General features: G+C 34.8%; 1 protein-coding gene across 1 annotated transcript in view; it reads right to left on the bottom strand.

The window, feature by feature from the left end:
* The window catches only part of LOC103598708 (phosphatidylinositol 4-phosphate 3-kinase C2 domain-containing subunit gamma-like), a gene marked incomplete at its 3' end in the record, with an annotated part of 252,245 nt that overhangs the window by 179,958 nt on the left and 46,482 nt on the right, over positions 1–25,805 (bottom strand). Inside the window, exons 6-10 of the mRNA XM_008582754.1 lie at positions 22,967–23,037; positions 20,119–20,182; positions 9,537–9,596; positions 4,801–4,923; positions 251–284 (exon numbers count right to left, since the gene is read on the bottom strand). Of these exons, the coding sequence (XP_008580976.1) occupies positions 251–284; positions 4,801–4,923; positions 9,537–9,596; positions 20,119–20,182; positions 22,967–23,037 (352 nt within the window). The remainder of the gene's footprint in view (positions 1–250; positions 285–4,800; positions 4,924–9,536; positions 9,597–20,118; positions 20,183–22,966; positions 23,038–25,805) is intronic.

The following is a 25,805-nucleotide window of genomic DNA, read 5'->3' as shown; positions in this document are numbered from 1 at the left end:
AAAAAAAATCAGGCTAAAAGTTTAGAGAGAGTGTGGTTTTTATTTCCTTGCAGAATAATCACTTCCATTAGTAAAAAGCATTTTTCCCCTTGAAAAACTATTTTGGGTGTGTGTGTGCGCATGCAAGTGCGTGTGTGTGCTCAAACAGTATTTGCATGAGAAATTGAAAATATTATTTCGGATTCTACAACTTAAGTTTTTTTTCTTTTCTTTTATTTAATTTTAGACATTTGAATAATGTGTGTTTTACCTTTTGTTGAAGTCTCTGAATTTTGATTAAGATTCTGAAAAAAAGGGGTGCAAAAATATACTTGTCATTCAGACAATAAATTCAGAAAATGATCAAACCAGTAACACCCAAAGTCTACACGTTAAAATTTCTCTCTCTGGCATGATAAAAAGGCAAACTATTAATTGGTATTATGTATGAATGTTGCTTATAAAACAGAACAAATCTTAATTCTACAAAAAGAAAAGCCTTCTAAGTATTGTAATAAACAATGTAAGTTATTTGATTTTTTAAAAACGAAATTGCTAGAGTAGGCTCAGCCTTTTCAGTATTAATAGGGCAGCTCTAATGAAGTTATAACAGCTCAACCCCCTCTTCCACGACAGTGACTAATCTTTTGATATAAGTGCATTTCTAATTCTCCTCTTATTATTAGCAGCCATTCAGGTGCAAGCTTTGGGCAGCACTGAGGGCTGGAATGAAGTGGACAAAATTATACAGATTCACAATATAGTTTTCTTTCTTTCCATTTAGGGAATTAAATAAAATAAACAAACTGATAGTCAAACACTTGAGAAAAAGAATATGCCTTGAATTACAACCTAAATAAAAAAATATAATCTTCAAATTGTATTATTTTGTTGCCATTTTCATTGTCATTTAAGTTCATGACCATAAGTGTGGTGGCCTTATTTATTGTTTATTCATTTTTATCTTTGCTGGAAGCCTAGAGTTTGGTGGTTTAGAATTTGCTAGTTATAGCTTCTTTATCATAGAAACTATATAAGGTGATTCATAGATTAACTAAAAATAAGGTTTCAGCCCAAAAGAAAATTCAATTTTCTAATAAAATTTGTTGTAGTTGGCACCTATTTTTTTTAATTAAAAAATTTAAAAAATTTAAAGCTTTAAAAATTTTTGGAAATTAAAAATTTGAATGTTTGCTTTTAAGGAAATCCAATTAGTTAAAAGTCAGATTTCTCAAACAAATAAATCAGGGAATAATTATTTTCTTATAGCAAAGAACTTGCTACATAATTCATTTAAAGAGGGAAAATTTCTGTTATGTTTCAAATATAATCAAATTTATATACAACTTTTCACTTGAACCTTCTCAGAAGCATTTCTCTTTTTAATCTGAGTATAATTTCAACCACTAGTCTTAACAACTACACATAAGATCTTCACCCATCCATGTGGGCGAGACTATTAAAAACAGTAGCCTGACTTAGCTAGAATTCAATTTATTCAGAAATACAGACTTGTATTATCAAATTACCATGGCATCCACCTACATCACAAGTGAAAGACTGTATTTTTCACTTTGTGGTTCATTTATTGTGTAAGCATTTAAATGGAAATATATTATGTGCGCTTCTGGAATATAATTTGAAGGATGGAAAATTGTTTCCAGTGCTTGGTAGGAACACAGAACTGCATTGTGATATAACTCTTTATCTTGCCAAAGCTTACATTTAATAAATACCTAACTACTTCCCTGTATGGCATAAATAGTCTTATGCAAGTTGACCAAAAATACAGCCAAGAAAAAAAAAGCTTGTTAAATTTCAGAGTTTGTTGGCAGAAGACCTGTATTTCTTTCCTTTTTTAAAAAATCAAATTAATGAATTAAATTTTTTTATTGTAGCACAGTTGGTTGTACATATCTTTGGGGTGCAGAGTTGAATATGAATAACTGTGTGCAATATGTGATGTTCAAATCAGGATAGTTAGTATTTTCAGCATTATACAATGTAATCATTTTCTACAGCCTTTTACCAATTCCTCCCTTACTGCCCCTTACTGAAGTCATGTGGTATTTCTCTTTCTGTGCTTGGCTTATTTCACTTAACATCATTTCCTGATCTTAGGTTCATGGTGAGTGTATAGAATGAATTGTTCTGGCATTGTTAACTGCTGGTGGTTACCGCACAAATTCTGTAAAATGTACTATTTGTGCAAACATTCTTATATAGGTAGGCTCATAATTCAAATAGGATGGAAAAAGATGAATAGAATGTATGAGTGCAGATAATGTAAAGTAAATACATAGTAGAGTCTGCTTAAAACAAGACTATGGGCATATATTAAGTAAAACTTATAACTGTGAACTCTTTTCTTCATTTCAATGCATAAAAATCACTTCAGTTTTATTAAAATACAGGATAAATAAATATTTAGCATTAAGAGTTAACAAGATGCAAAGAAAAATTACACAAAATTCAGTGCTTATGAGTACATAAGACATGAGATGTGGAATAAGAGCTTTTCATGAGCATTTTAATTGTTCTTAGCCTTTCTAGAATATAACCAATATCTCCATGAAGGGTCCTTTTGGCTTCAGATATATTGAAAGTTTAATGTTTCTGAGAAAATTGTCATTTTTGTCCTTTTAGGGAGTTTCAGAAAATGAATAAACTTTGAAGATAAAGCCTTTTAGGACCAGAAATACTCAACATTTTTTGCAGCTCTTCATCCTAAAATTATATTTTCATCATTCTTTGGTCAGTTGTTTGTCTCTTCCAATTCACTAAGAGCTGGAAGTAAAAGTTGAAAAACAATGAAATAGTCTGAACAAGTGGGAAGACACGTGTCCACATTCCCACATCTTGTCTCCTCTTCTGGCAACGGTTCATATTTGTCATGAGGCTGGCTGTAATCAATGGCCACAGGTTGATGGGGACCTATCTGTGCTTGTGTGAATTGAAGCCTGGTCATCTTGGCCTCATGGGGCAGATTCTCAGAAACTACCTCCAGCACCATCCCCTCTACACCCAGCAATAATAATGCCTCTCATTCAAGCTACGCTACCATCTGCACCTTTTATTACAATGATTTCCAATGAGAACAAGTTCACTTCAAATTCTGTTTCACTTCTATTTTAGAGATGAGAAAAATTGAAACTCAGAGAAGCAATTTAATTTTCCAAAAGATGTTCAGCTAGAAACTGGTAGATTTTTAATTCAAATCATGTTTGCATCACCCCAAGCTTATTGCATTTTATTATCAGCTCTAAGTACTTTTAATGTCTTCAAAATTTGATAATCTAAGAGAAATTGTTTGTTGAAAGTTAATTCTACTACTCTGTTTTTCTGATTTAACTTCACCTATTAGAAGACTTTTTTTTTAGCACCAAATAATTCCCAAGTTTTTAAGTTCATGAAAATATTTATTTTTAAAACACACTGGTGGTATGTTTTTGAGATTATGGTATAATTTTTTTAACTCTGGCACGTAATAGAAAAATATGATCAACTTAAATATGACCACATCAGATTTTCTACCTTTTTATCATTTGTGAAAAGTATAGATCTTAATATTTACACACAAAAAACAATTTTGAGGACTACATAATTATTCCATTTTCTTCTAAAATTGGAGGGTAAAAGGGTAGGTGTTTCCCCATTAAAAAAAAATTAGGCAAATAAACATAAATCTGTCTTAGACATTGAATTTGGGGATTTATTGATTGTATTATTTAAACTTTGATTTCTTCAGTGCTCTGTGTTTTTACTCTTTAATCAAGATTTATCTTTGAAATATTTTGGTGCCTCACGGCTCCTCAGAATCATGACTGTCGCTGTTCATGTCATGCAAATAAGGTATTTGAATTTCTGTATTTACTTTTACTGTCTAATCATACAAAACAAATTCTGATTAAAATAAGACATAGAAAGCCCAACATTAAGAGACTACAATGATACGATTGTCTATGTTTTAAATCAATCTTTCAAGGCTGGTATATTCAAATTAATATAATCTCTGTGTTCTTTTCTGTAAAGTAAGAAATCCATGTATGCACTCTCTCTTATGAAGTTTCACATATACTAGGATGTGTTTAGAGGCCTGGGATTAAATCTGTTTTGCCATATATTAATCCTGTGTACACAAGCACTCTAAATGTCAGATTTTAATAATAAAATGAATATTAAAACACTTTATGGTATCACTGTGAGGATAAATTGAAATAAAATAAAAATTAAATTGAATGAAGTAATGTATATGTGAAACTATTCTGTATATTGCAATGTGCTAGTAAGTATTAATTACTATTATATATTTTGGCTTTATTACCTACTAAACTAATAACAAGATGAATGGATTTATTGTGACCAGATTTCCTAATATTTTTCTTGGGCAATAATCACAGTTACAATTCTACATCAGATTTCTGAGATTTTAAAAAAACCACATAATGCCTACTTTCATATAAACACATTCATCTAGGTAGAATTACAGGATTGATTTGTTTCACTTGGAAGTTATAGAGCAGTTACAAACCTTAAAGGTGTAAGAAATTTCTTTTTAATTTAATTAAATCTATTTGGCATAATAGAATCAAGCTACAGTTACCCCCAAACGATTGAAATATACTCTTTGTGCATGCAGACAGACAGACATGCACAAACAAATGCCCACGCACGCACACAGACACACACAGACACACACACACACACACACACACACACACACAGAGATACATAGTTGTTAGTCAGAGTCTTTTACTCTCCTCAATTAAATATTGAACTCTGGTTTAAAATAATTACTGCATAATAAATGAATATGTTTACCTCTGCTTTCCTCTGAAGAATTAGATTTAGTTCATTTACTGCATCTGTAATTTGATTGGTTTCCACACACCCCAGAATACTGCATATTTTTTTAACTGCTTCAATAATGTTATCCAGGTTTTGCTGTAGATGACAAGAGTCATGTCTTATTGTTTATTGAAATCAAGAGGACACTAATTTACCTTTAGACTTCCTCTCTGTCTGTGAAGAGGAAATGGACTAAAATGTGGTTGAAATGTGGTTATATGCTCCCACACAAAAAGAAAGTTTTCAAGATTCCAGTTATCCTGTAACTCAAGCCACAATTCACAGTGAGTACATTTTCAAAGGCAGGACTGATTTAACGCTAACTTACTTACTCAACCTACTAACTTCATTCTAACTTAACATTACTGAGATAAAATAGGAGAGAAGAGGAGGGAGGGGGAGAAAGAAGGTGAAGGAAAGAGAGAAGTGGTGGAGAGAAAGAGAGAAACTCAGCTTACACAAAGTCTGTGGTTTCTGCAAAACACTTTGAAAACAAAGTCATAATGGCACATGTCGAGTTTCAGAATGCTTCTGTTTTTGGAGTCAGTGTACAGGAGGGCAAACTTGCTGAAAACCAGATTCCCAGAGTTCAGAATAAACTTGGGACAACAAATTATGGTGTTGAATTGTTTTGTAATTACTTGATTGCACTGCCCTTTAAGCAACTGTTTCTGAAAAATCACTGATGACAAATATAGTCTACAGGGATGAAAAATTCTTCTTAAAATCAAAATTGCCATCTGCAGTTAAGATACACAGATTTTAAGGTTAATGTCCTAAGAGCTTTTCATTAGTTTTTCTATATCTCAGCTTTGCACATGTAGGCTTTCATTAAAAATATCTGCTCTAGTCTGACCTTATTCTTTTCCATAAATTTCCATTAAATATGGTGATAAATCTTTCTTTCTTCTTTAATTCCATGCTAATCACTCTACAGTATTTTTCTATACCTTTTCTATATCACTAACAAGGTGGGTTTCCAAAACACATCGGCTCTGTCACCAGCACCACAATCACTCCAATGGAGAATTAGAACAGTTTATATCAGGAAGAGATGAAAAATATTTTTTCTTTTCTTTCATACAGAGATATGGATTTACAGCACAGAAAGATTTTTAAGTCTACTTATTCTAGAGCATTTTCTTAACAAAACACTATCAATACAAAGACATGGCATGAGTTTTATATTAGTGAAATATTGCTTTACCTTTTTCATGGAAAAATAGTACTTTTTAATATGCTGCCAGTACTTTTGATACGTGATTTTACAAACACTAAAAACAAATGACAGAAGCCTAGGAAAAATAAGTAATGCTATAAAAGACAAAACAGAGATGACAGAAATGTCAATGAGTTTTAAATGAGCTAAAAGTAAGAAGATGCAATTTAGTTGAGATACATTTTAAGTCTCTCAAAGATTAAAACAATACAACTACTCAACTATAACCCGGAGAAGAAAAATTTATGATTAATCCATATGGAAAAAAATCAGTTTTTTCATTTATATGTGAACTCAATATAAGTCAACATTGTTATGTGGCTACCAGAAGATCTACTTCATTATTAAATTTAATCCAAAGACATACACTCTTTATGACTAGAAAGTTAAGAGTTCCACTACATTTTTGTGTAGTATATAATTCAAACTGTAGTTTGGGTACCATATTTAAGAATGGACTAGACAAATTGGATTTTCCCAAAGGACAGCAACCCCACTATTAATATATGATTAATGTATATTCAGAACATGATGGTGACAGTATTTGCAGCTCTGTAGCCAGATTCCATGTGTTCGAATAACGGTTCTACCTCTTTCTACCTGTGACCATCATCATAGTATTTAACTTCCAAGTGACTAGCTTACCTCTTTTGTAAAGTGGGAGCAATAATAAATAATTACAGGACTGCTCTAAAGATCAAATGAGATAAAATATCAAAAAAAAAAATGCCTGGCAGACAATAAGGGCTAAATTTTAGTGTTTAGTTAATTAATTTTTATCCTTTCAAACAGATGTTTCCATTTATAAGAGAAATCAGACACTGTACATGCACATATAACTAATAAAATGAAAATTTAAATCAAGAAAATTATGTGAGAGGTTCATGTTAAGTGCCATATTTATTTTTATTCACACATTCTAAGTAGATGCATTAACTTGTGAAAATCCATAAATATTACTAAGTAAAATGAAAATTCTACATTCTAAATAGATACATGAATTTGTGAAAATCCGTAAATATTACTAAGTAAAGTGAAAATTCTGTGTTAAGTCACTAATTTTGGGGTAGCTAATATACTCAGTCTACTATTCTAGTCTTGCAGTACTTCTTATCTGGTCTATTTATCTCTTTTAGCCTTCACAAAAATTCTGAAAGATCAATATTATATTCATAATATTCATGAGATTGCTAGAATATGTTAAGGAAAATATTGCACTTATAAAATTAACTTGGTAATTAACTGGATGTGAGAACAGAGAGGTTGGATTTAAGATGACTCCATAATTTCACACTTGGAAAACCAAGAATATAGGGTGCCGTTAATTATGGCAGAAACACAGACAAAATAGGAAGATTTTTAGTAGTGTCATGATGTGTGTATTTTTTGATACACAGAGCTTGAGCTGCCCAGGGTAAATGCAGTGAGGTTCTAGCTTTAGCAACTGTTAGACTGAAAAAACACAGACACAGTTCACCCTTCACATGCACACACACATGCTTATGAATACTAGATGGACTATAAGAAAAAATTGTAATGCATAGCTTATTCCAAAATGAAGCTAGGATAAATTTCTGGGTGACAGAAATTTAGAGGAAACTTCAAGCCTGAGCAGGTACTCCAACATTGATGTTGCAATAGCCTGCAGAAAATATCAGAGTAGATTGAGGTCCTCAGGCTTAGGGATTGGAGTTTATTGCTCACATTGGGACAAGTGCTGAAATCTTAGGCCTAAACCAGTTGGTGGTTGTCGGGCCTTAAAAACTAACACCACCTTAAGTGACATTACAAGTGGCGCCATTATGCCTAAGATGGCGCTGGGAGGAAGTAGGGTGGGAGTGTCTGCGGGAACCTTGCCTTAGCCCTTATTGGCCAAATACACGCTTCTGCACTTGTGAACACTGCAGATTGCAATAGCTAGGCATTGAGACAGGATGCATGCTCTCGTAACCTTTAAGCTGACTGGAGGATGTAAAAACCTCCCTTCCCCATATGCCTTTAAAAGCAAGTGCTTGTGTGATAATAAATGGAACTGCTCAACAGAACCCCCACCGCGTCTGAGTGTCCTTTAATGGGCTGGTTGGGGCCGGCGGCTGTGCTCACCTCTCTTCACGGCTCTCTTCCTCCATCTCCTCTCAACGGGACTGGGAAAAGAGGAATCTGGGCAATCCACCCACCCACCAGAAGGGACACCAAGGGAGAGACTGATAGCAAGGCAAGGGCTGTTTGGGTCAGCCAGTGGCAGACCCGACAGGTGGTGGTAGGGGAAGGGGAAGAACTAGAGCTAAGAAACCTGAATAGATGCCAGACACTGGATAGACTGCCTCCTACAGAGGATGGAAGAAGAAAAGCTATGCCTACTCACCAAGAGAACTTTTGAGAAAGTTTCTCTCCACCCAGAGTCTTTAAGTGAGGAAAATAATTACCCCATAAATTGAAACCCTAACCTGTTATGTGTGGCTGTGGAGTATTAATTTATCTTACCTATAGAGGGAATTTATATTAAAAATTGCACTGGGCTACTGTGACTATTTTAGACCTAAGGAGAAGCAAATGAAAACCACTGTATAGAAATACTTTTGTAACTCCAAACCATGGAGTTTCTCCTAAAATATACATGCATATACACATGCATGCACACATACACATATACAAACACACTCTGGTAGGAGGGAAATAATCAGACTAGAATTTATACATCCTATAATGGTTGATCCACATTATGAGAAATTTTACAGACACAAAACACAGTAGGACTAGCACCCTCTTTCAAAAGACATCAAAGCTATATTTAGGCATCAGATGTGATACCTGGCCAATAATTTGAATATGATTGTCTAGAAAAAGAATATAGATAGAGGGAAAAAAAATTGAAAGCTAGGTGTATAACATTTAAGAACATCTAATATTTCGATGATGGAGGAGAAAGTTTGGGTCACAGAGGGATCACACAGACTGCAGAGACATAGCCATAAGACTGCAGCTTAATGGACATCTAAGTAAAGGTAGTTGATGGTACCAGGACATTTTAGCTTGGAAGAAAAGAACAAAAATGAAACATGACAACCATTTTCAAGTATTCAATGGCCTTTCAAGTGAAAAGGGGATGAAATTTACTGTAAGTAGTTCTGAAGTGATAAATTAGAACAAATGATTGAAAATTTAGAGAAGTTCTTTTTGGTTTAATATGAAAAAAAATCTCTGTCAAAATTATTTGTACAAAAATTGAGCAGGCTGACTTATGAGGAAAGACTTCCTGCAGATTACAGGTTCGTGAGTAATCAGGAAAGTTTAGAGGAGATTTTTGCATTGCATAGGAATTCAGACCACCTCTATAAATTCTTTTAACTCTGATTCTTTGGGTTAATGAAAGCTAAAAACCATGCTGTAATGTTATTTTGTGCTATATTCCAAGCTTATTTTAGGAAACATTTGATGTATTGTAGACTCTGAAGGAGCACCACTCTAATAGCTTAGATATCGAGCATACCTGAAAAGTATTTTGAACATCGGAAAAGAGTGGTGGCAAACTTTTCTCCTCTGCATCTTTCTGGAAAACAAAACAATGAAAAAGAGTGTAAGGGTTTTTGTTTTTTGTTTTTGTTTTTCCCTTTCTCATTTATTGGTGATGGAGACTAAAGTATTGTGCATTTAAACAGTCATGTGAGAGCTTACCATCTTCTAGATTTTATATAAACTTTAGAGAGTTTCTTTTTTTTTTTTTTTTCCTTTTTGTCTTTTTTACTGACCAGTAATGGGATCGCAACCCTCGGTGTTGTGCCCGCACTGCGCTCAGCCAGTGAGCGGGAACCGGTCTCCACATGGGATCCGAACACTCGGCGGGAGCGCCGCCGCACTCCCAAGCGGCGCACTCTCCAGTGCGCCACCGGGCCGGCCCTAGAGAGTTTCTATTTGTGGATACATACTGAAAATTGTCAAATTGAATTAATGAGTTTGGGGACAAATTGAGAATTTAGAATGCTTTTCATTCCAGGTTAAGTAGTTAGTGCTATTATAAATTATTTTTTTCTTTACAGATTAAAAATAATCTTTAGAGTTAAAATGCAGAACATAGTTTTCACTGTAAAAATTGAAAAGAGCCAGAGAATATACAAAATCATTACTTTTCCTGATGCCAGCAGAGGTTTGAGGTCACAAGGTGATTGAGTAAATTGAATTAAAAGGAGTGACAGGCCCCTCTAAGGGGAGATAGGACACACAAAATGTTTAACTTCTGGCAGGACATGGGAGAAAGAGGGGGCCACCATAAAAGTGGGGCAGAAGAAATCAGCTAACATTTTGACAAATTCATAAAGGCTAGGTGAGAACAAGCATGTCAGTTTGGAACATCAGAGGGCCGAAGAGACAAGGGGAGTTTACAACCACTTTCATGTTCTTTTCCACGTACACCTACCAGTTTTTCAGGGGAAATATTAAAGGCAGTGCATTAAACGGAAGCCCCAATCAGTGGTGCAGGCCTGTAGGTGATCAGCTATTTCTGGGGGACAGGTACAAAGCCCTGTCCACTTCTGTGGATACTTCTTTCATAAGAAAGCAAAAGCCTTAAGCTGCCAGGGGAGAGGGAGCAAACCCTCTGTCACCCTGGCCTCAGGCAAAAATCCTTTGCTTCTGGGGGAGGAGTAGAAAGAAAAACAGTCTGCCTCTGGGAAAGAGGCAGGGCCTAGGTGAAGATCCTTTGCTGATGAGAGATGGGTAGAAGCAAAACCCTTCTGTTCTTGGGGAATGGGCAGGAAGCCATGTCTTGGGTCCAGGATCTTACAAGGAAACCAACCAGAGGTCAGCTTCCAATGGGAGAAGGGGCAGTAAGCTCTCTTCTGCACAGGACTAACTTCAGATATAAGGCAGAACTTGGTTGCCATGTGGTGGAGGGACAGGACTTTCCCTCAGAAAGTCCTAATCTGGGGGCTGGCCCGGTGGCGCACTGGATAAGCGCGCCACTTGGGAAGCGCGGCGGCGCTCCTGCCCGAGGGGTCGGATCCCACATACAGACTGGTTCCCGCTCACTGGCTGAGCGAGGCGCGGGAGCAACACCGAGGGTTGCAATCCCGTTGCCGGTCCCCGGTCCGGTACGGGGGCAACACTGAGGGTTGCGATCCGTTGCCAGACATGGAAAAAGACAAAAGACAAAAAAAAAAAAAAAGAAAGTCCTAATCTGAGTTTGCCTGAGGCTGTGATTGGATCATTACAACACAGAACTGCCTTGGCCCCACCACCGAAGTGAGTCTAGCAAGAGTAATATGCAAGAGCAGAAAACTGCTGGGAGAGGGACAAAAACCTAGCTAACCGCTACAGAGGAATTTGAAGCCTGCAGTGTCCTGATGATAATGATAGCAACAAAAAACACAGACAAAGGTCAAGTCTCTACTAGATTGTATCAACCCTACACTAAGAGCATAACAGAAGAACACTGACCGTTTCCAGGTATGAATACAATTTACCTCGGTCTTTAATATTGGTCCACACTTGATGTCTAGCATTCCATCAAAAATTATGATCCACACAAAATGCAAGATAATGCAACCCATTGTGAATAGATAAAACAATGAACAGAACCTGACTAAGAAATGATCCAGATGTCAGAATTATTAGACACAGACTTTAGAACAAATATCCATAAGATGCTACAGAATCTAGTGGGAAATGTGGACAACCTGAATGATCAGATGGGGATCAGCAGAGAGTTGAATCCTATACAGAGAGTCAAATAAAAATGATATGAAAATGATATTAGAGATAAAGTAACAGGCAACTAACTTCATATTGCAACTATATAATCTTCAAATAACTTCATACTCAATTGTGAAAGACTGTGACTTTCTCCCTAAAAATAACAAGGAAAGGATTCTGTTCACCTCTAGTAAAATTCTATTGGACATCTTGGCAAGTATTAAGTAATAAGGCAACTAAAAGAAATAAAGTCCTATTCATTAGAGAGGAAAGAGCAAAATTGTTTCACAGATGTCATGATTGTGTATGTAGAAATCCTAAGCAATATAAAAAATAGTCTCTGGAAGTAATAAGTGAATTCAACAAGGCACTATATACCAGGTCAAGATATGAAAGTCAGTTCTATTTCTATACGCGTCTCTTAACAATGGGGATCCATTTTGAGAAATGCATAGTTAGGCGATTTCCTTGTTGTGTGAACATCACAGAATGCACTTATACAAACCTAGGAGGTATATTTAGCCCATTGCACAACTAGGCTGTATGGTATAGCCTATTGCTCCTAGGCTACAAACCTGTACAGCATGTTACTGTACTGAATACTGTGGGCAATTGTAACACAATGGTGTTTGTACATCTAAACATATCTAAACATAGAAAAGGTACAGTAAAAATATGGTATTATAATTTTGGGGACCACTGCCGTTCATATTGGTCTGTCATCTACCAAAATGTCATTATGTGGCACATGATTATATTAGTAACAAAAAAATGGAAAATGATATCAAAACAGCATTTACAATATCATACAAAACCAAGAAATACTTCAGGGTAAATTTAATAAAGTATGCATAAAACTTGTACACAAAATTACAAAATATTACTGAGTGAGATTTATGACAACCTGTATAAATGCAGAGATAGATTAGATTAGATTGTATGCTCATGGATTACAAAATTCAATATTTTAAATATAAATTCTCCTTAAATCCATGGAGTCAACACAACTATAGCAACATACCTAGAGCAGCCAAACATTTTTTTTTTTTTTTAAGAAAAATGTTGGAGAACTCGTATTGCTTGATTTCAAAACTTTCTATAAAAGTATGGCAATTAAGATAGTGTGGACTTGTTTTTTTTTTTTTTTTTTTTTTGTCCTTTTTGAGACCGGCCGCACCACGCTCAGCCAGTGAGCGCTGTGAGCGCACCAGTCATCCCTATATAGGATCCGAACCTGCAGTGGGAGCGCTGCTGTGCTCCCAGTGCCGCACTCTCCCGAGTGCGCCATGGGCTCGGCCCAGAATTGATTTTTATTAATGAAATGTTTTCACCAACTAAGTAATTTATTTATTTTTTTAATTGGTTATGAATATTCATGGAGTACAAAGCTGACTGTCACCACTCATGTCCAAGATGTGATGACCAGATCCATGCTGGCAGCATGCCCATTACCACACATTGTGATTATACCCTGTGACCCCTACCTAATTATCCCTGACCTCCCTCCCTATCCCCGTTTCCCCCACTCCACTTTGTATCCGTAGGAATATTCTCTCCCTCTGCAAGTCCAACATACCACTGTGGTCTTTCTTTCCACCCTGCTTTCTCTCTTAGCTCCCACTTATCAGTGAGCACATGTGGTGTTTTCCCCTCTGTGCTTTGCTTATTATATCTCAGGGAATACTCAAGATTACCTCGTCTTTTAGTGACAGAATTCAGATTTTCTGACTTGTATCCCAACATTTCATCAATTATTTTATACCTGCTATAGATCACCCACTAAGTTGTTTTTGTTTGGATGAGAAATTTTTCTATCTGAGATCATTGACATCTGGAATTTAGAACATCATCTCGAGAACACTGCAGAATCTTAAATATCTGATTGAATACTATGCCCTTAAAATTACAACGACTTGCTTGCTTAAAAAAAAATGAGGTTTATTTAAGAATTCTGTGAAACTGTCAAGGTCATGAAAAACAAGACTACAAAACTGTCACAGATGAAACGATGCTAAGAAAACATAACAGCTAACTACAATGTGGTATCTTTGAATAGATCCCAGAAAAGGAAAAGGACATTAGTGGGAAAAACTGGGGAAATTTAAATAAATTCTGCATTTTGGTTAATATTAATATAATGATGTTAATCTCTTAATCTTGACAAATGTACCATAGTTTTGCAAAATACTAGCATTGGAAGAAACTGGTAAAGAGTGTAGGAGAACTCTCTGAACTATCTTTGCAACTTCTCTATAGATATAAAATTATCCCAAAATAAAATGCTTATAAACAGCAACAACAAAAAAATAGTGTGGAACTGAAATAAGGATAGACATATAGATTTGAGGAATAGAATAGAGTCTAGAATTGATTACACATATATGGTTAATTGTTTTCGACAATGTTGCCAAGATTATACAACAGAGGAAAGCATACAATTTTTAATAGATTATTCAGGAACATATGGATAACTCATGTAGAAAAATAAAACAAAACAAAACCTTGAGTGTTACCTTATAACATACACAAAAAGTAACTTGAAATGTGTCATAGAACTAAAAATCAGCTAAAAGTATAAAGTCTTGAAAAACTGAAGAAAATATATGCAAACTTTTGTAAGCCAATCTTTATTAAATAAGATAAACAAACCCCATAAAATAAAAAAAAATCTCAAGACCAGACTTCATTAAAAATGAGAAACTTCTGTTTGTTGAATGATACAAGTAAATGAAACAAATAAATAAGCAAACAAATAAAAAGCCACAGACTGGGAGAAAATATTCTCAATATATATATCATGCATCTCAGTGAACTTTCACATAGAATATATTAAAACTCTTACAATTCTGTAACAAGAAGACATATAGTTCAATTTTTAAAATGGGCAAAAGTTTTGAACAGGCACTTCACAAAAGAAGATATACGAATGTTCAATAATCTCACAAAAAGTAATTCACCATCATTAGTTATTTGGGAAATGAAAATTAAAAACATAAGGAAATAGGGGCCAGCCCGGTGGCGCACTGCTACAGTGCGCCGCTTGGGAAGCACGGTGGCGCTCCCGCCGAGGGTTCGGATCCCACATACAGACCGGTTCCCGCTCACTGGCTGAGTGAGGAGCAGGGGCAACACCGAGGGTTGCGATCCCGTTGCCGGTCCCGGTCCGGTACGGGCGTGACACTGAGGGTTGCAATCCGTTGCCGGGCATGAAAAAAAAAAATTCTTCATTGCTTTGTTTTTTCCTCATCCTTTCAACCTGAGCTTGAAAAACACAAACAAAAATCTGCACCTTTACCTTTCCTTAGGCTCAGATTTCATAAGATCTGGGCTAAAATAATTGGTGCAGGAAGCGGTTCAAGAAACAGATGCTCAGGATGAAAATTTGGTGTTAAATTGCTCATTTGTTTGAAGCCAACAGAGACTATATTGGTGGTAATTGCGGTGGTACTTAAGTTTTCACCTGTGATTACTAGGAGAAAAAAAGAAAAAAAAAAAAAAAACTAGTCAAACTTTCCACTTAACATGGGACATTTTACTTTATATAAGTTAAACTTTGAAAAAGTGATTTAGAAAATAAGACATCATAAGGAAAGTGAAAAGATAAGCCACGAACTGGCAGAAGATATTTACAACATACAGCTGAAGAAAGAGCAAATATGTAAAGAGTTCCCATTAATCTATTAGAAAAAAAAGTGAAAGAATGGACAAAAGTTTGAACATGTGAATTATAAAATAGGATAGTTGAATAATCCATTTTTAAAAAGTAAAGAATCATTAATTTATTAACCGTCAGGAAAACGAAAAAACCAAAATATCATTACATATACCTCATGTTGACAAATATTTAGAAAGTTGGATTATCCCACCTGTTGGTGGGAAAATGGAGTCATGGGAATTGTCATATATTGTGAAATGTGTATGACGTTATTAGGAAACTGTTTGGCATTATCTTGTAAATCTACAATTTTAGCTATATACCCAAGAAAAAAGCTTAATATTAGTTCAAATGTACACCAACAGTAAAATAGATAAATAAATGTTCCATTTTTCTAATGTAGTGCTATACATAAACTAAACTGAACAAATCACAACCACATGGAACAAGGTGAATAAATCTCACAAACAGTATCAAGTAAAGACACAGGGCTCAAAATTGATTCCATTTATGTAGACATCAAAAAAGAAACTGAAACATTATGTTGCTAATGGATACATACTTTGGTGACAAAATGATAAGGAAAAGCTACAAAATACTTCTTGCTAAAGGGTACCTCTCAAATAGAGGAGAGGAGCTAGGAAGTGGCACACAGGCAGATCCTATGATACAAGCAGTATTTTATTCCTTATTGTTTAACAAGAGTGCCTGCTCTATTATTCTTGAATTTGTGTATGTATACCTGTATGTTCCTCATGTAGTATATAATTCACTACACAAATTCCAAATAGAATGTCAGATCATGTTCATTTTCACAAACTTTGCAATGCTTTCTGTGTCACTAGGAACACAAATTATCTTCCATATTGAAGACCTACTTTTATTTTCATTTTTTATATTTCTTTAAATCTGGGAGTGTTCTATACATAATAGGTTTGACTTTTAGTAGTTTCAACATGCCCTTTATTTCTTCTAAAGTAGGTTTCGGTTCTACAATTGTGCTCTATTTTTCTGTGGCCTGACCTCATCTCCTGTGTTCCTTTGACTTCTTTTGTGACCTTCAACTGGTCCTTGCTACCTACTCATTTTATTCTATTTTCTTCTTATGATTTTTTGCTTCTTTCTCACCTTTCCTTTTATTCTATTTTAAATGCTAATCAATCTTATGACATTTTCCTTCTGAATTCTCTATAATCATCTTCTTGAGTGAAAGTGATAAAAATAATAGCAGTAATAGCAGTAAAGTAACACCTGTGCTTATCTTTTCCTAAACACTTTTTACCTTCTAGTCACTATACTATATTAAGCACATTAATCCACCGTTTCACTAATCATTAAAAATATCATTGCATTATATTTACCATCTTCCTCTAGTGATGAATAATGCGAACTCCAGGAAGTCTGAATAAAAAGCTTCTACAGTGGTGGAAGGTTGACATATACATCTATTTGACTTTGGGATCTCTGCTTCTAAATTCTGTTCTAGACTACCACTCCGCTAAAATTATGTTTGAAATTGAAACTTCTGAAAATCCAACAATAGATTTATTTGCTTGTTACTAAGAGAGCTTAAGTTCTAAAAAATCTAGTATTATAAATTGCTAATAGTATAATCTATCCTCATTTGAAAGATATTTATTATTGATGCTTAATAGGAATATATGTATCTATATATAATATATTATAAAATCCTTATGGAACTTTCTTCCTCTCTCTAAGTGAATACAGTTGTATCTTAGTTTGGAGGAGAGGAAAATGTGAGATAAGTATTGTTTTGCCTTTCTTACTGGGTTACTTAAACCTAAATAACAGAGATATCATATTCTTCTGGTTATCTACTTGGTACAGGCTCTGAGTCATGGGATAGATGGCAGAAGGATTTGGAGGGTCTCATCTCTTTTCAGACCAGGTAGATCTGCAATGAAGCCAAACCACATTTTGAAGCATGAATTGAGTTTTCCTAATTCTGGTCCATCTAGTTTACAATTAGCTTAATAGTGACTGGATTCTAGGGTAAGTTCATCATCAGTGGTAGGGACTGCCAGATTCCAAGTGGCATTTTAATAAGAATTTTTGGAGACAATATATTACAAGCCACTGGGCAGAAGGAATTTTGAATCAGAATTTGATTCTGTCACCTAGGCTGAGATCTGATTTTTTTACTGCTTGCCCTCTGTATATATGATTGTGTACATTGTTTATGTGAATATGCTGCCTCTCCAAGCAGATCAGCAGCAACTTCAGAGTATGGTTCAGACTTCCATTTCTCTTGATTCGAGTGAGTAAATAGTTCATTAATTTACTAACATGAAGTAAGTATTCAATAATATGCTTGAGGACATTTCTTTCTCTTTTTATTTTTAACTTCTCTGAAATGTTAAGAGATGAATACGATGTACGAAATGAATACAGAAAACATTCCTTACAGTTCAGGATATTAATGAAACAGAAGAGAGGAAAAAAAAAAAAAGTCTGATGGAAAAGCTCTATGCAAATTAGCTACAAAACCATCCACTTAACACAATAGCCAGAATGTTCAATCTGAAATGAGTTGAGTCTAAAATATGTTGAAATAATCATTCTGAGAAAAGGAAATACTTGGTAATTTAAGTAATGCATATTATTCAGTAATATTCATGTCATATTTATTCGGCTGCATGTTTGTTATATTTTCAAATCATGTGTAATAATCCACATTTAAGAAATATGATAAAAACATTATTTGTCAAACTGACAAATTTATACTTCTTTGGACACTGATGAAATGCTACTTAATACACTTGTCAAATAAATAGAAAATACAAAATTGTGGATTGCTAATATTAGTCTACTCTCATTTCTCAGATGTTTGTTGTTGATGCATCATAGAAAAAAATCTCACTTAAATAGATCATTGTTTTGAATTGAGTTCATCTTAAAAATTGCAGACACTGTGGCCTATTTCTAAAATAATTCAGTTGTGAGTGATGATCCCTAATTGCCAGTGATAATGTAAAGACAGCATTTCCCTGGTGTTTTGCCAACTTTTAAGTCATAATGGAAACATTTACAATGGCCAATGGTTTCTTTCAAAGTGGAAATATTGGAGACTTTACACATGAGTAATATGATCAAAGTTTTGGAAATTAAGAACTGTTACAGAGTCTCAACATTTTGTGTGCGTCTATATGTGTGTATGTGGGTAAGAAAGATGTCTATAATACATGTGCAGTGCTCAGACATGTAGATAACTGAAGTTTGCCCATAAGAAAGTTACCATAACCTCAAAAGTATCTCTACATATAGGCAAGAGACATCAGTGATGTAGGAGTGAAGTCTAATGGGCCATGGGTACCTGGTAAATTTCATATTCTATATTAGAAAGAACGATTATCACAAAGTTGAACAATCAAGCTGAGAGAAGTACTAATTATGACAATTTTATGAGATTTAAAACAATCTAATTGTGGATTCTTTTCACATTCTACATCTTAAACTTCTAGATTCAGGCCAGGCTCAAGGAAAAAAGATGGAATTAGAGTGAGAAGATCACTCTACAGGAAGCAATATTTGTCACTGCCATGTATTTGCCATCCCCATGTCTTCAGATATTTGTGTGGAATTCACATATGAGTTTGACATCTACATCAAAAAGTATAATTTATTATTTTCATGTCCCTTTAATGTTCATTAAAATTAGGGATAGTTGACTGAGATTTGTATTCTTTTGTATATCAGGAGTCAATTAATTAATGGAAAAAGTCCTCACTTGTTTTCTAAAATATTCTCTCATACAATTTTAATTTTCTGTAATAATTGATTTTTTATCTGTGGAGACTATTATTCTTCTGGAAGAAAAAAACTATAAGAAACTATCTGCCTTCTGGAGATCACAACTTCGATGACCAATAGGTGACCAAATTTCAGTAGCCTTGGGCCAAATCTGTCATTTTCCCCTGACAAGCAACCTCCTTCTCTCTTCACCATTTTAGGGAATTGGTGTCTCCAAGCAGTCAGTCAGCAGCCAGGGATCTAGAGTCATTCTAGGCACCCCTTTCCTTTGTTACTCACAGTCTTTGCAAAATCATATAAATCACACATTTGCACCTTTTAGGAGTCTGTTCTCCGATATCCATCCTTACAGTATGGTGTTGGTCTATGCCATCGTCATCTCTTTGGGCTAATGAAATGTTCCTCTAATCTTCTATCAGTCATTCTACTACCCTGCATAATGGCTCCAGATCATCAGCCGATATAAATTAGAAAATCATTAAATTGCCATAAAAGTTCCACAAGATCCTACATAACTTGGCCCCGTCAACTTTCAGGCTCTCACCTTGAATGCTAATTGTAGTCTTCCAAATTTTATACAGTTTCCTAATAACACCGGGCTATTTCCTGACTCCTTTCTGTTCATGTTGTTCTTTGCTAAAAGTTGTCTCTACTTCTTTCATGATGCCCTTTCTCTGGCTTGAAAGCACCCATTTAATGAAAAATTTAACTATAGGTAAAATTATCACCCTTTCTTATGTCTCCTGTATACACCCAGGTCTTTCACAGCACCTACAACACTGTACTGCATAGATCTTTTTACTTGTCTATTTTTCCATGTTAGAATGAAAGCCCTTCAAGTGCACATGCTCTGCTTTATTTAATTTTGTTATCTTCAGAAACTTGCAGAGTTTTAGAAAGATAATAGGAGTTTAATAAGAGTTTATTGAATTGATAGATGTAGCAACAAAGTTAATACCTGAGTTTTCAATAGGTGTGTCAAGTGGATGTCATATTTTTTGATTACTGTTGACAGGCACTGTCTGGAAAAAAAAAAAACCAAAAAACTTTGTTTAAAATTGGGTGGGAAAACTTATATTATTCTTAGCATGAATATTTATCACAAGTTGTGTTTTTCCCCTGATTTTATAGTAGGCATGGTATAAAAAGGATTACCATTGACATAATTTTAAAAACATTTCAGATGAATACCTTATGAAGTATTTATAACTCGAAAGACTACAAACACATTAGAAAATTTTACAACTCCAAAGAAATCATGACAAATTAACCAAACCTTTCAAAGGCTGATAATTACATCAAACTGCTCTTAATTTAAAATGTAGGTTGCAGAGGGATCATAAGCAGATAATGGCAACTTGTTAATACATCAAGGAATGTTAAATATGTAAAATCCTGTAGAGATTTGCATTCTGAATTAATGGCATATAGTTGTAATAGATGGGGTTGTCTCTGACACCAAACCTCTGCATTTTTCTTTCCTAAGCTTCTCTTATTACTCCAGCTTTATCTATGCATAAGTGGAATACATGTGATTTGAGAAAGATTCTTCTGGGTTTCACTGCTCAAAACTATTTTCCCAAACATTATGGACTTTACCTTCCTATTTGTCCTGAAACTCCTGAATTTAATTCAATAATGGGTCACACACACACAAAAAACACAGCATTAAAAATACACCAATATATTTTACAGTAGCTGACTTCTTACTCTTTATTACATTGTCACTTTAGTTGGAGTTCATCTGTCATTTCAAAGATGAAATGCTTAAAATACATAAAAGTCAATGGAGAGGTAGGGAAAGAATAGAAAAAAATTGGGGCAGAGCAAATTCTTTAATATAAAAACAGTTCCTAAAACTAAAAAGACCCCACCCATGCCCCTACTTCAGTATCTACAAATATTTTATAGGAAAACCAATAGGAACTAGTAAAAGTGATTTGTCCCATTCTAGGAGGTAGTTAACTCAAAGCTCTTGCCATCCAGTGCTTGATTTTCTGAGGATACCATAAAGTGGTCTGAGGAGGGTCGGCAGAGTAGCGTTATGTCACAGAAAGCAAAGTCCTACAGCGTCCTTTATGAGGCTGAGACGGGACCTGCACTAGGTAACATTTGAGAAAGATAAGGAACAGAGAGTCACAAGGTAAAGGAAGTGGAAAAGCAAACTGAGAGTTAGAGACCTGGATTTAGTCATGGCTGTGGCATTAAATATCTATATGACGGCTGCCACATTTTTCAACTGCTCTGTGTTTTAGTTTCCTTACTGAAGGAGAAACAGTGTTGGGAGATGGCATCCTCCAGACTGTAGTCCACTCCCTGGGGTGGGGAAGGGGTGGAGGAGCTAAAGTCTGCAGTGAGGTGTCCCCGACAGGCTTCCTCTACTCCACACTGAAGTGGAACTTCGGCTTGGCCCTGACTCAACTCTGTGGACACCTGTACCTGCACCGTGGTCAAGGCCACCAGGGGCAGGCGGTGGCAAGGGTAAGACAAGAAGAGGAGAATGAAAATGTCCTCGTTCTAAGCATCTCACAGATTCTTCTTGCCTTTCTCTGCCCCAAGTAGCTGTCAATTACAAATCACAGCAGCCCCACACCCCAATGGCTCAAAATATTCCTTTGTCTTCCAGGGATTACCCACTTTTAAAAAAATCTGTCATAATTGACATCTCTCTCTCCTTCTCTCTGTGCTTTTATTTTTCCCTTGGATAAACTTATTTTGGAAAAAAGAAAGTAAAGTGTTTGTTAATAATATGCTATGTCAACAGGAACCTATACCTTGTTTATGTAACAAAATGAAAATTCAGATTAGATTGTGTCTAAAGTCCTTTCTAGTTTTAGCTGTTCTAAACTATCATTTTATGGTGTGAAGCTGGATTTTTTTTTTTGGGGGGGGGGTAAAGAGATGCACTCATAAAAAGACACAGTGTAATTTGCCTTTGCAAACTTCAGTCCTGCCACTCATGACCTTAGTAGCCTTGGGCAAATTATTTAACCTCCCAAAACTTCCATTTCCTTGATACCAAAGTAGGTGAATATGTACTATCACAGGGTCTTAGGAAAAATTAGATGAGATAATGTATGCAAAATGTATGATAACTCTGAAAAGTGATAACTATTATTAATAGTCACTACAACAATCATAACACGTCTTATATTTTATATCAGGCTTTGCTTTACAGATTTATGACATATACCTCCCACACCACATTTTTTGCTGGTTCAGTTCAGAACAACTTTTATTCCAGATATACTCAAACTATAGCACTGATATCTTCACCCAGGTTAGCTTCCTGATAGGCCTATTCTTCCATATAATACATGAATACATTCAGATGCAAGAATTAATTAAGATATGTACCTTTGCTGTCACTTGAGTTTTTGATTTGAATTTACACTCCTCTGTTTATGACATACCAATTATTTTCATGGAGTTCCAGAAAGGAATTTAAAGCAGGAGATAGTGACTTTCAAGGTATGGAAATTCATTTTTACAAAGACGTATGCACACCCAAACTCACAAAATGAATGAGGAAAAAAAAAAACTGAAAATGTTAATAACTAGCAGCATAGATATTTAAAATGCATGTTAGATTGTCCTGGAAGGTGTTAGCAGCTCTTCAAATATTTCTGAATAGCTGTGAAGAATAGATAATTATTAACAGAATTTGCCAAAGGGAGATATCATTAAAAGTACAATAGTTGGTACTAGTGAAAGGACAGTTTTTTAAATCAACTGAAAAATATTGTGATTTGGCATTTGAGAACTCAGTCAAAAAACAGTCTTGGAACATAAATAACATGTCTTACCTGGATACTTTCCAAATATGCATAAATTCTAGAAGTTGGTTCAGATAAAACTGACTGTGGTCATCTTCATGCTGTAGACAGCAGAATATATTAATATTTATAGAGTTAATATGAATAAGTACCAGATAAAAATAGGTCTGTAACTTCCTGCTGTCATTTTATTCACCCCTTTTGATAACCCTCATTCGTCATTGTTATGCTTAGTTTTAAAGACCTTACAAGACTCTCTTTAAATGTATAAAGCTTCTTTTCAATAGTAAAACAGAAAGCTGAGCATATGTTCAGGAGAAACCTAATGGACAGTTGAAAAACATCCCGGCATCACCGGCTAAGGTCAAACATTAATTTCTCCCAGTAACTAGGAAGGCATTTTTTTTTTTTTTTTTAATATTTAGACCATGAGTGTCACACAAGCAGGACCTACTTATCTTAAAATATCAGTCCTGTGGCCCATATGCATGCACATGCACATCCCTTAACTTTTCGACTAGCTCTTCCAGAACAGACATTCATGGAAACCCTATGCAAGTGTGCAGAGAATGCGATCTACTCCATCACCATCACCCTGTCTCACCACGTGGTGGCGTTAAGTTTGAGAGCTGAGTGAGTCTCTTAATGCCTGGGGTGTATGTAATCTTGTGTGTCAGTACACACACAATGTATTTTTAAAACTTCGCATTAGAGTTTCTGACAGAAAACATCAGAAGGAAAACCTTTATAGGGCTTATGGTCAAAGGAAAATTAATTTTACATATTGGTTTGTTATGTGAGGAGGAAGTTAAGGTCATCACTATAGAACAGTACTTTGAGGGCATGCTGTGAAAAAAAAACTACTTTGCAGAAACTCTAAGGAACTTGAAGGTATGAAGCTTACTCCTCAGGAGTTTCAATCTAGAGTCACTGAGACTGTGAAAATGGAAAATGTAATAGTGATAAGACCATTATTTTTATTTCGTTTTTTTTTTTTCTGTGACAGGGAAAGGAAAAATAGTAAAAAAACAGTCAAAAAAGATATGGTAAGATTTGAACTGGAGTATTTGGCACCTGCCTTCTTTCAGTAGTTAAAACCAAAGCAAGCATATACTTAATGTAACTTATTTTCATCTTTCTGTATATCATAATCATTCATTTAAAAAACTAGTTTATTTGGTTTCCAGAGATACTTTGGGGGGAAGATTAGCCTTTGCCATATTGCCATTTGCTGTGGATCAATGAGTCCCCCAAAAGTTCATGTATTGGAAACTTGATCTCCATCGTAACAGTGTTATAAGGGTGGAAAGTCTAGTTATGGTATTAGAAGGGTGGGTCCTTTAAGAGGTGATTCAATCACGAGGACTGTGCTTTCATTAATGGATTAATCCATTCATGGAGTAAAGAGTTGTCATGGGTGTGGTTCTGAAGGCTTTATAAGGACAGCAAGTGCGAAGGTTGGCTCTCTTGCACAGCCCATTCTCGTCATGTGATACCCTGAGTTACTGTAGAGCCACCCCCCAGGAGGAAGGCCCTCATCAGATGTGTTCCCTGGACTCTGAGCTTCCCCACCTCCAAAACTATGAGAAATAAATTTAATTTCTTTATAAATCACCCCATTTCAGGTATTCTGTTATATGCACATGCAACAGAAAACAGACTAATACACACTTACTGGAGTTTTTTTAAGTTTAAAGTATCTCAAAAGGCGAGAGGAAAATTTCAGCAGCTGTCTATCCAAATGTATCATGTACTTCACTTTTCTTCAATGCTAAAGCCCATTCCTTGGCCTTAAGAAAAAGTTAAAACCTTTTTTTCCCTTTTTTTTAATGCAGAAATTTATTGCTGTAAACGTTCTTTGAAGGTTCCTTTAAGCTAGAAGGAAATCTTGATTTTATAATTAGTATCTACAATATTGCAAGACTTTTGATCAAATTCAAGAGAGAGAAAAAGAAAACAAAAATTAAAAAAATAGAAATTCAGTCATTCACATCACACGTAATCAAGGTGGGGGTTTCAAAAGTTTGAAATCAAAGATGATTTCTAAAGATCATCAACTTGCTTTATAAATGATCTCTTGGAATAAGAGTTAAATCATCATTTTCAATATAATATAATCAGGTTTAAAATAGAAAAGCATCTAAGATGAACTGAGCTTTGCAATACCTTTTAAACTAGAAAACCAAATATATACTAAAAGGCAATGATGTCAATAAATTTAATGGAATAATAATAATCATTATATTCCTGGTGCTATGTCAAAAAAGAATACTATCAACTAATTTTACACTGTCTTATTAGAAGGATAATATAGTTGTTCCTAAGTGTTGAGCACATAGCTGAACTTCTGAAATTACAGAGAATTTTGGAACTGCTTTTAAAAGACAGAATCAAGAGAGAGCATTTACTATTTCCTTATGATGTATATATAAAGTAAAAAAAAAAGGGTTAATTATTTTAACTATAGCAATTCATATAATGAAGAAGAGTTAAAGGTTGATAAACTGTCTCAGCTAACTTGATCAACATACCACATACACTGCGGGAAGAAAATCTTATAAAACTTACTTTAAAACCAAGGCAATTATATTTTTATTTTTACTTTCTTGTCACATATAGAATTTGTAACTGACAGTATAATTTATCCTGCTCTATAGATATTAAACCTTTAAAACAAAAATTGTGATATATCAAAATTGTCGATAAATCAACCAAAAATGTGATACTGCGATGGATATGTTACTTTGACATAACACACCAAATGTCCAAGCCTCTCTGTAGTTTCAGCATCATGAGTAAATGTTTTACATGCTTAAATGAAAGGTAATGTTAATAAAGTTTTAGAGTTTTTGATAGTAAAATACTAAAG

The sequence above is a fragment of the Galeopterus variegatus genome, unplaced genomic scaffold (assembly GCF_000696425.1).
Source record: "Galeopterus variegatus unplaced genomic scaffold, G_variegatus-3.0.2 Scaffold2716, whole genome shotgun sequence".
Lineage (NCBI taxonomy): Eukaryota > Metazoa > Chordata > Mammalia > Dermoptera > Cynocephalidae > Galeopterus > Galeopterus variegatus.
Note: the sequence above shows the minus strand (reverse complement) of the source record. Positions and strands in the feature narration are given on the sequence as shown.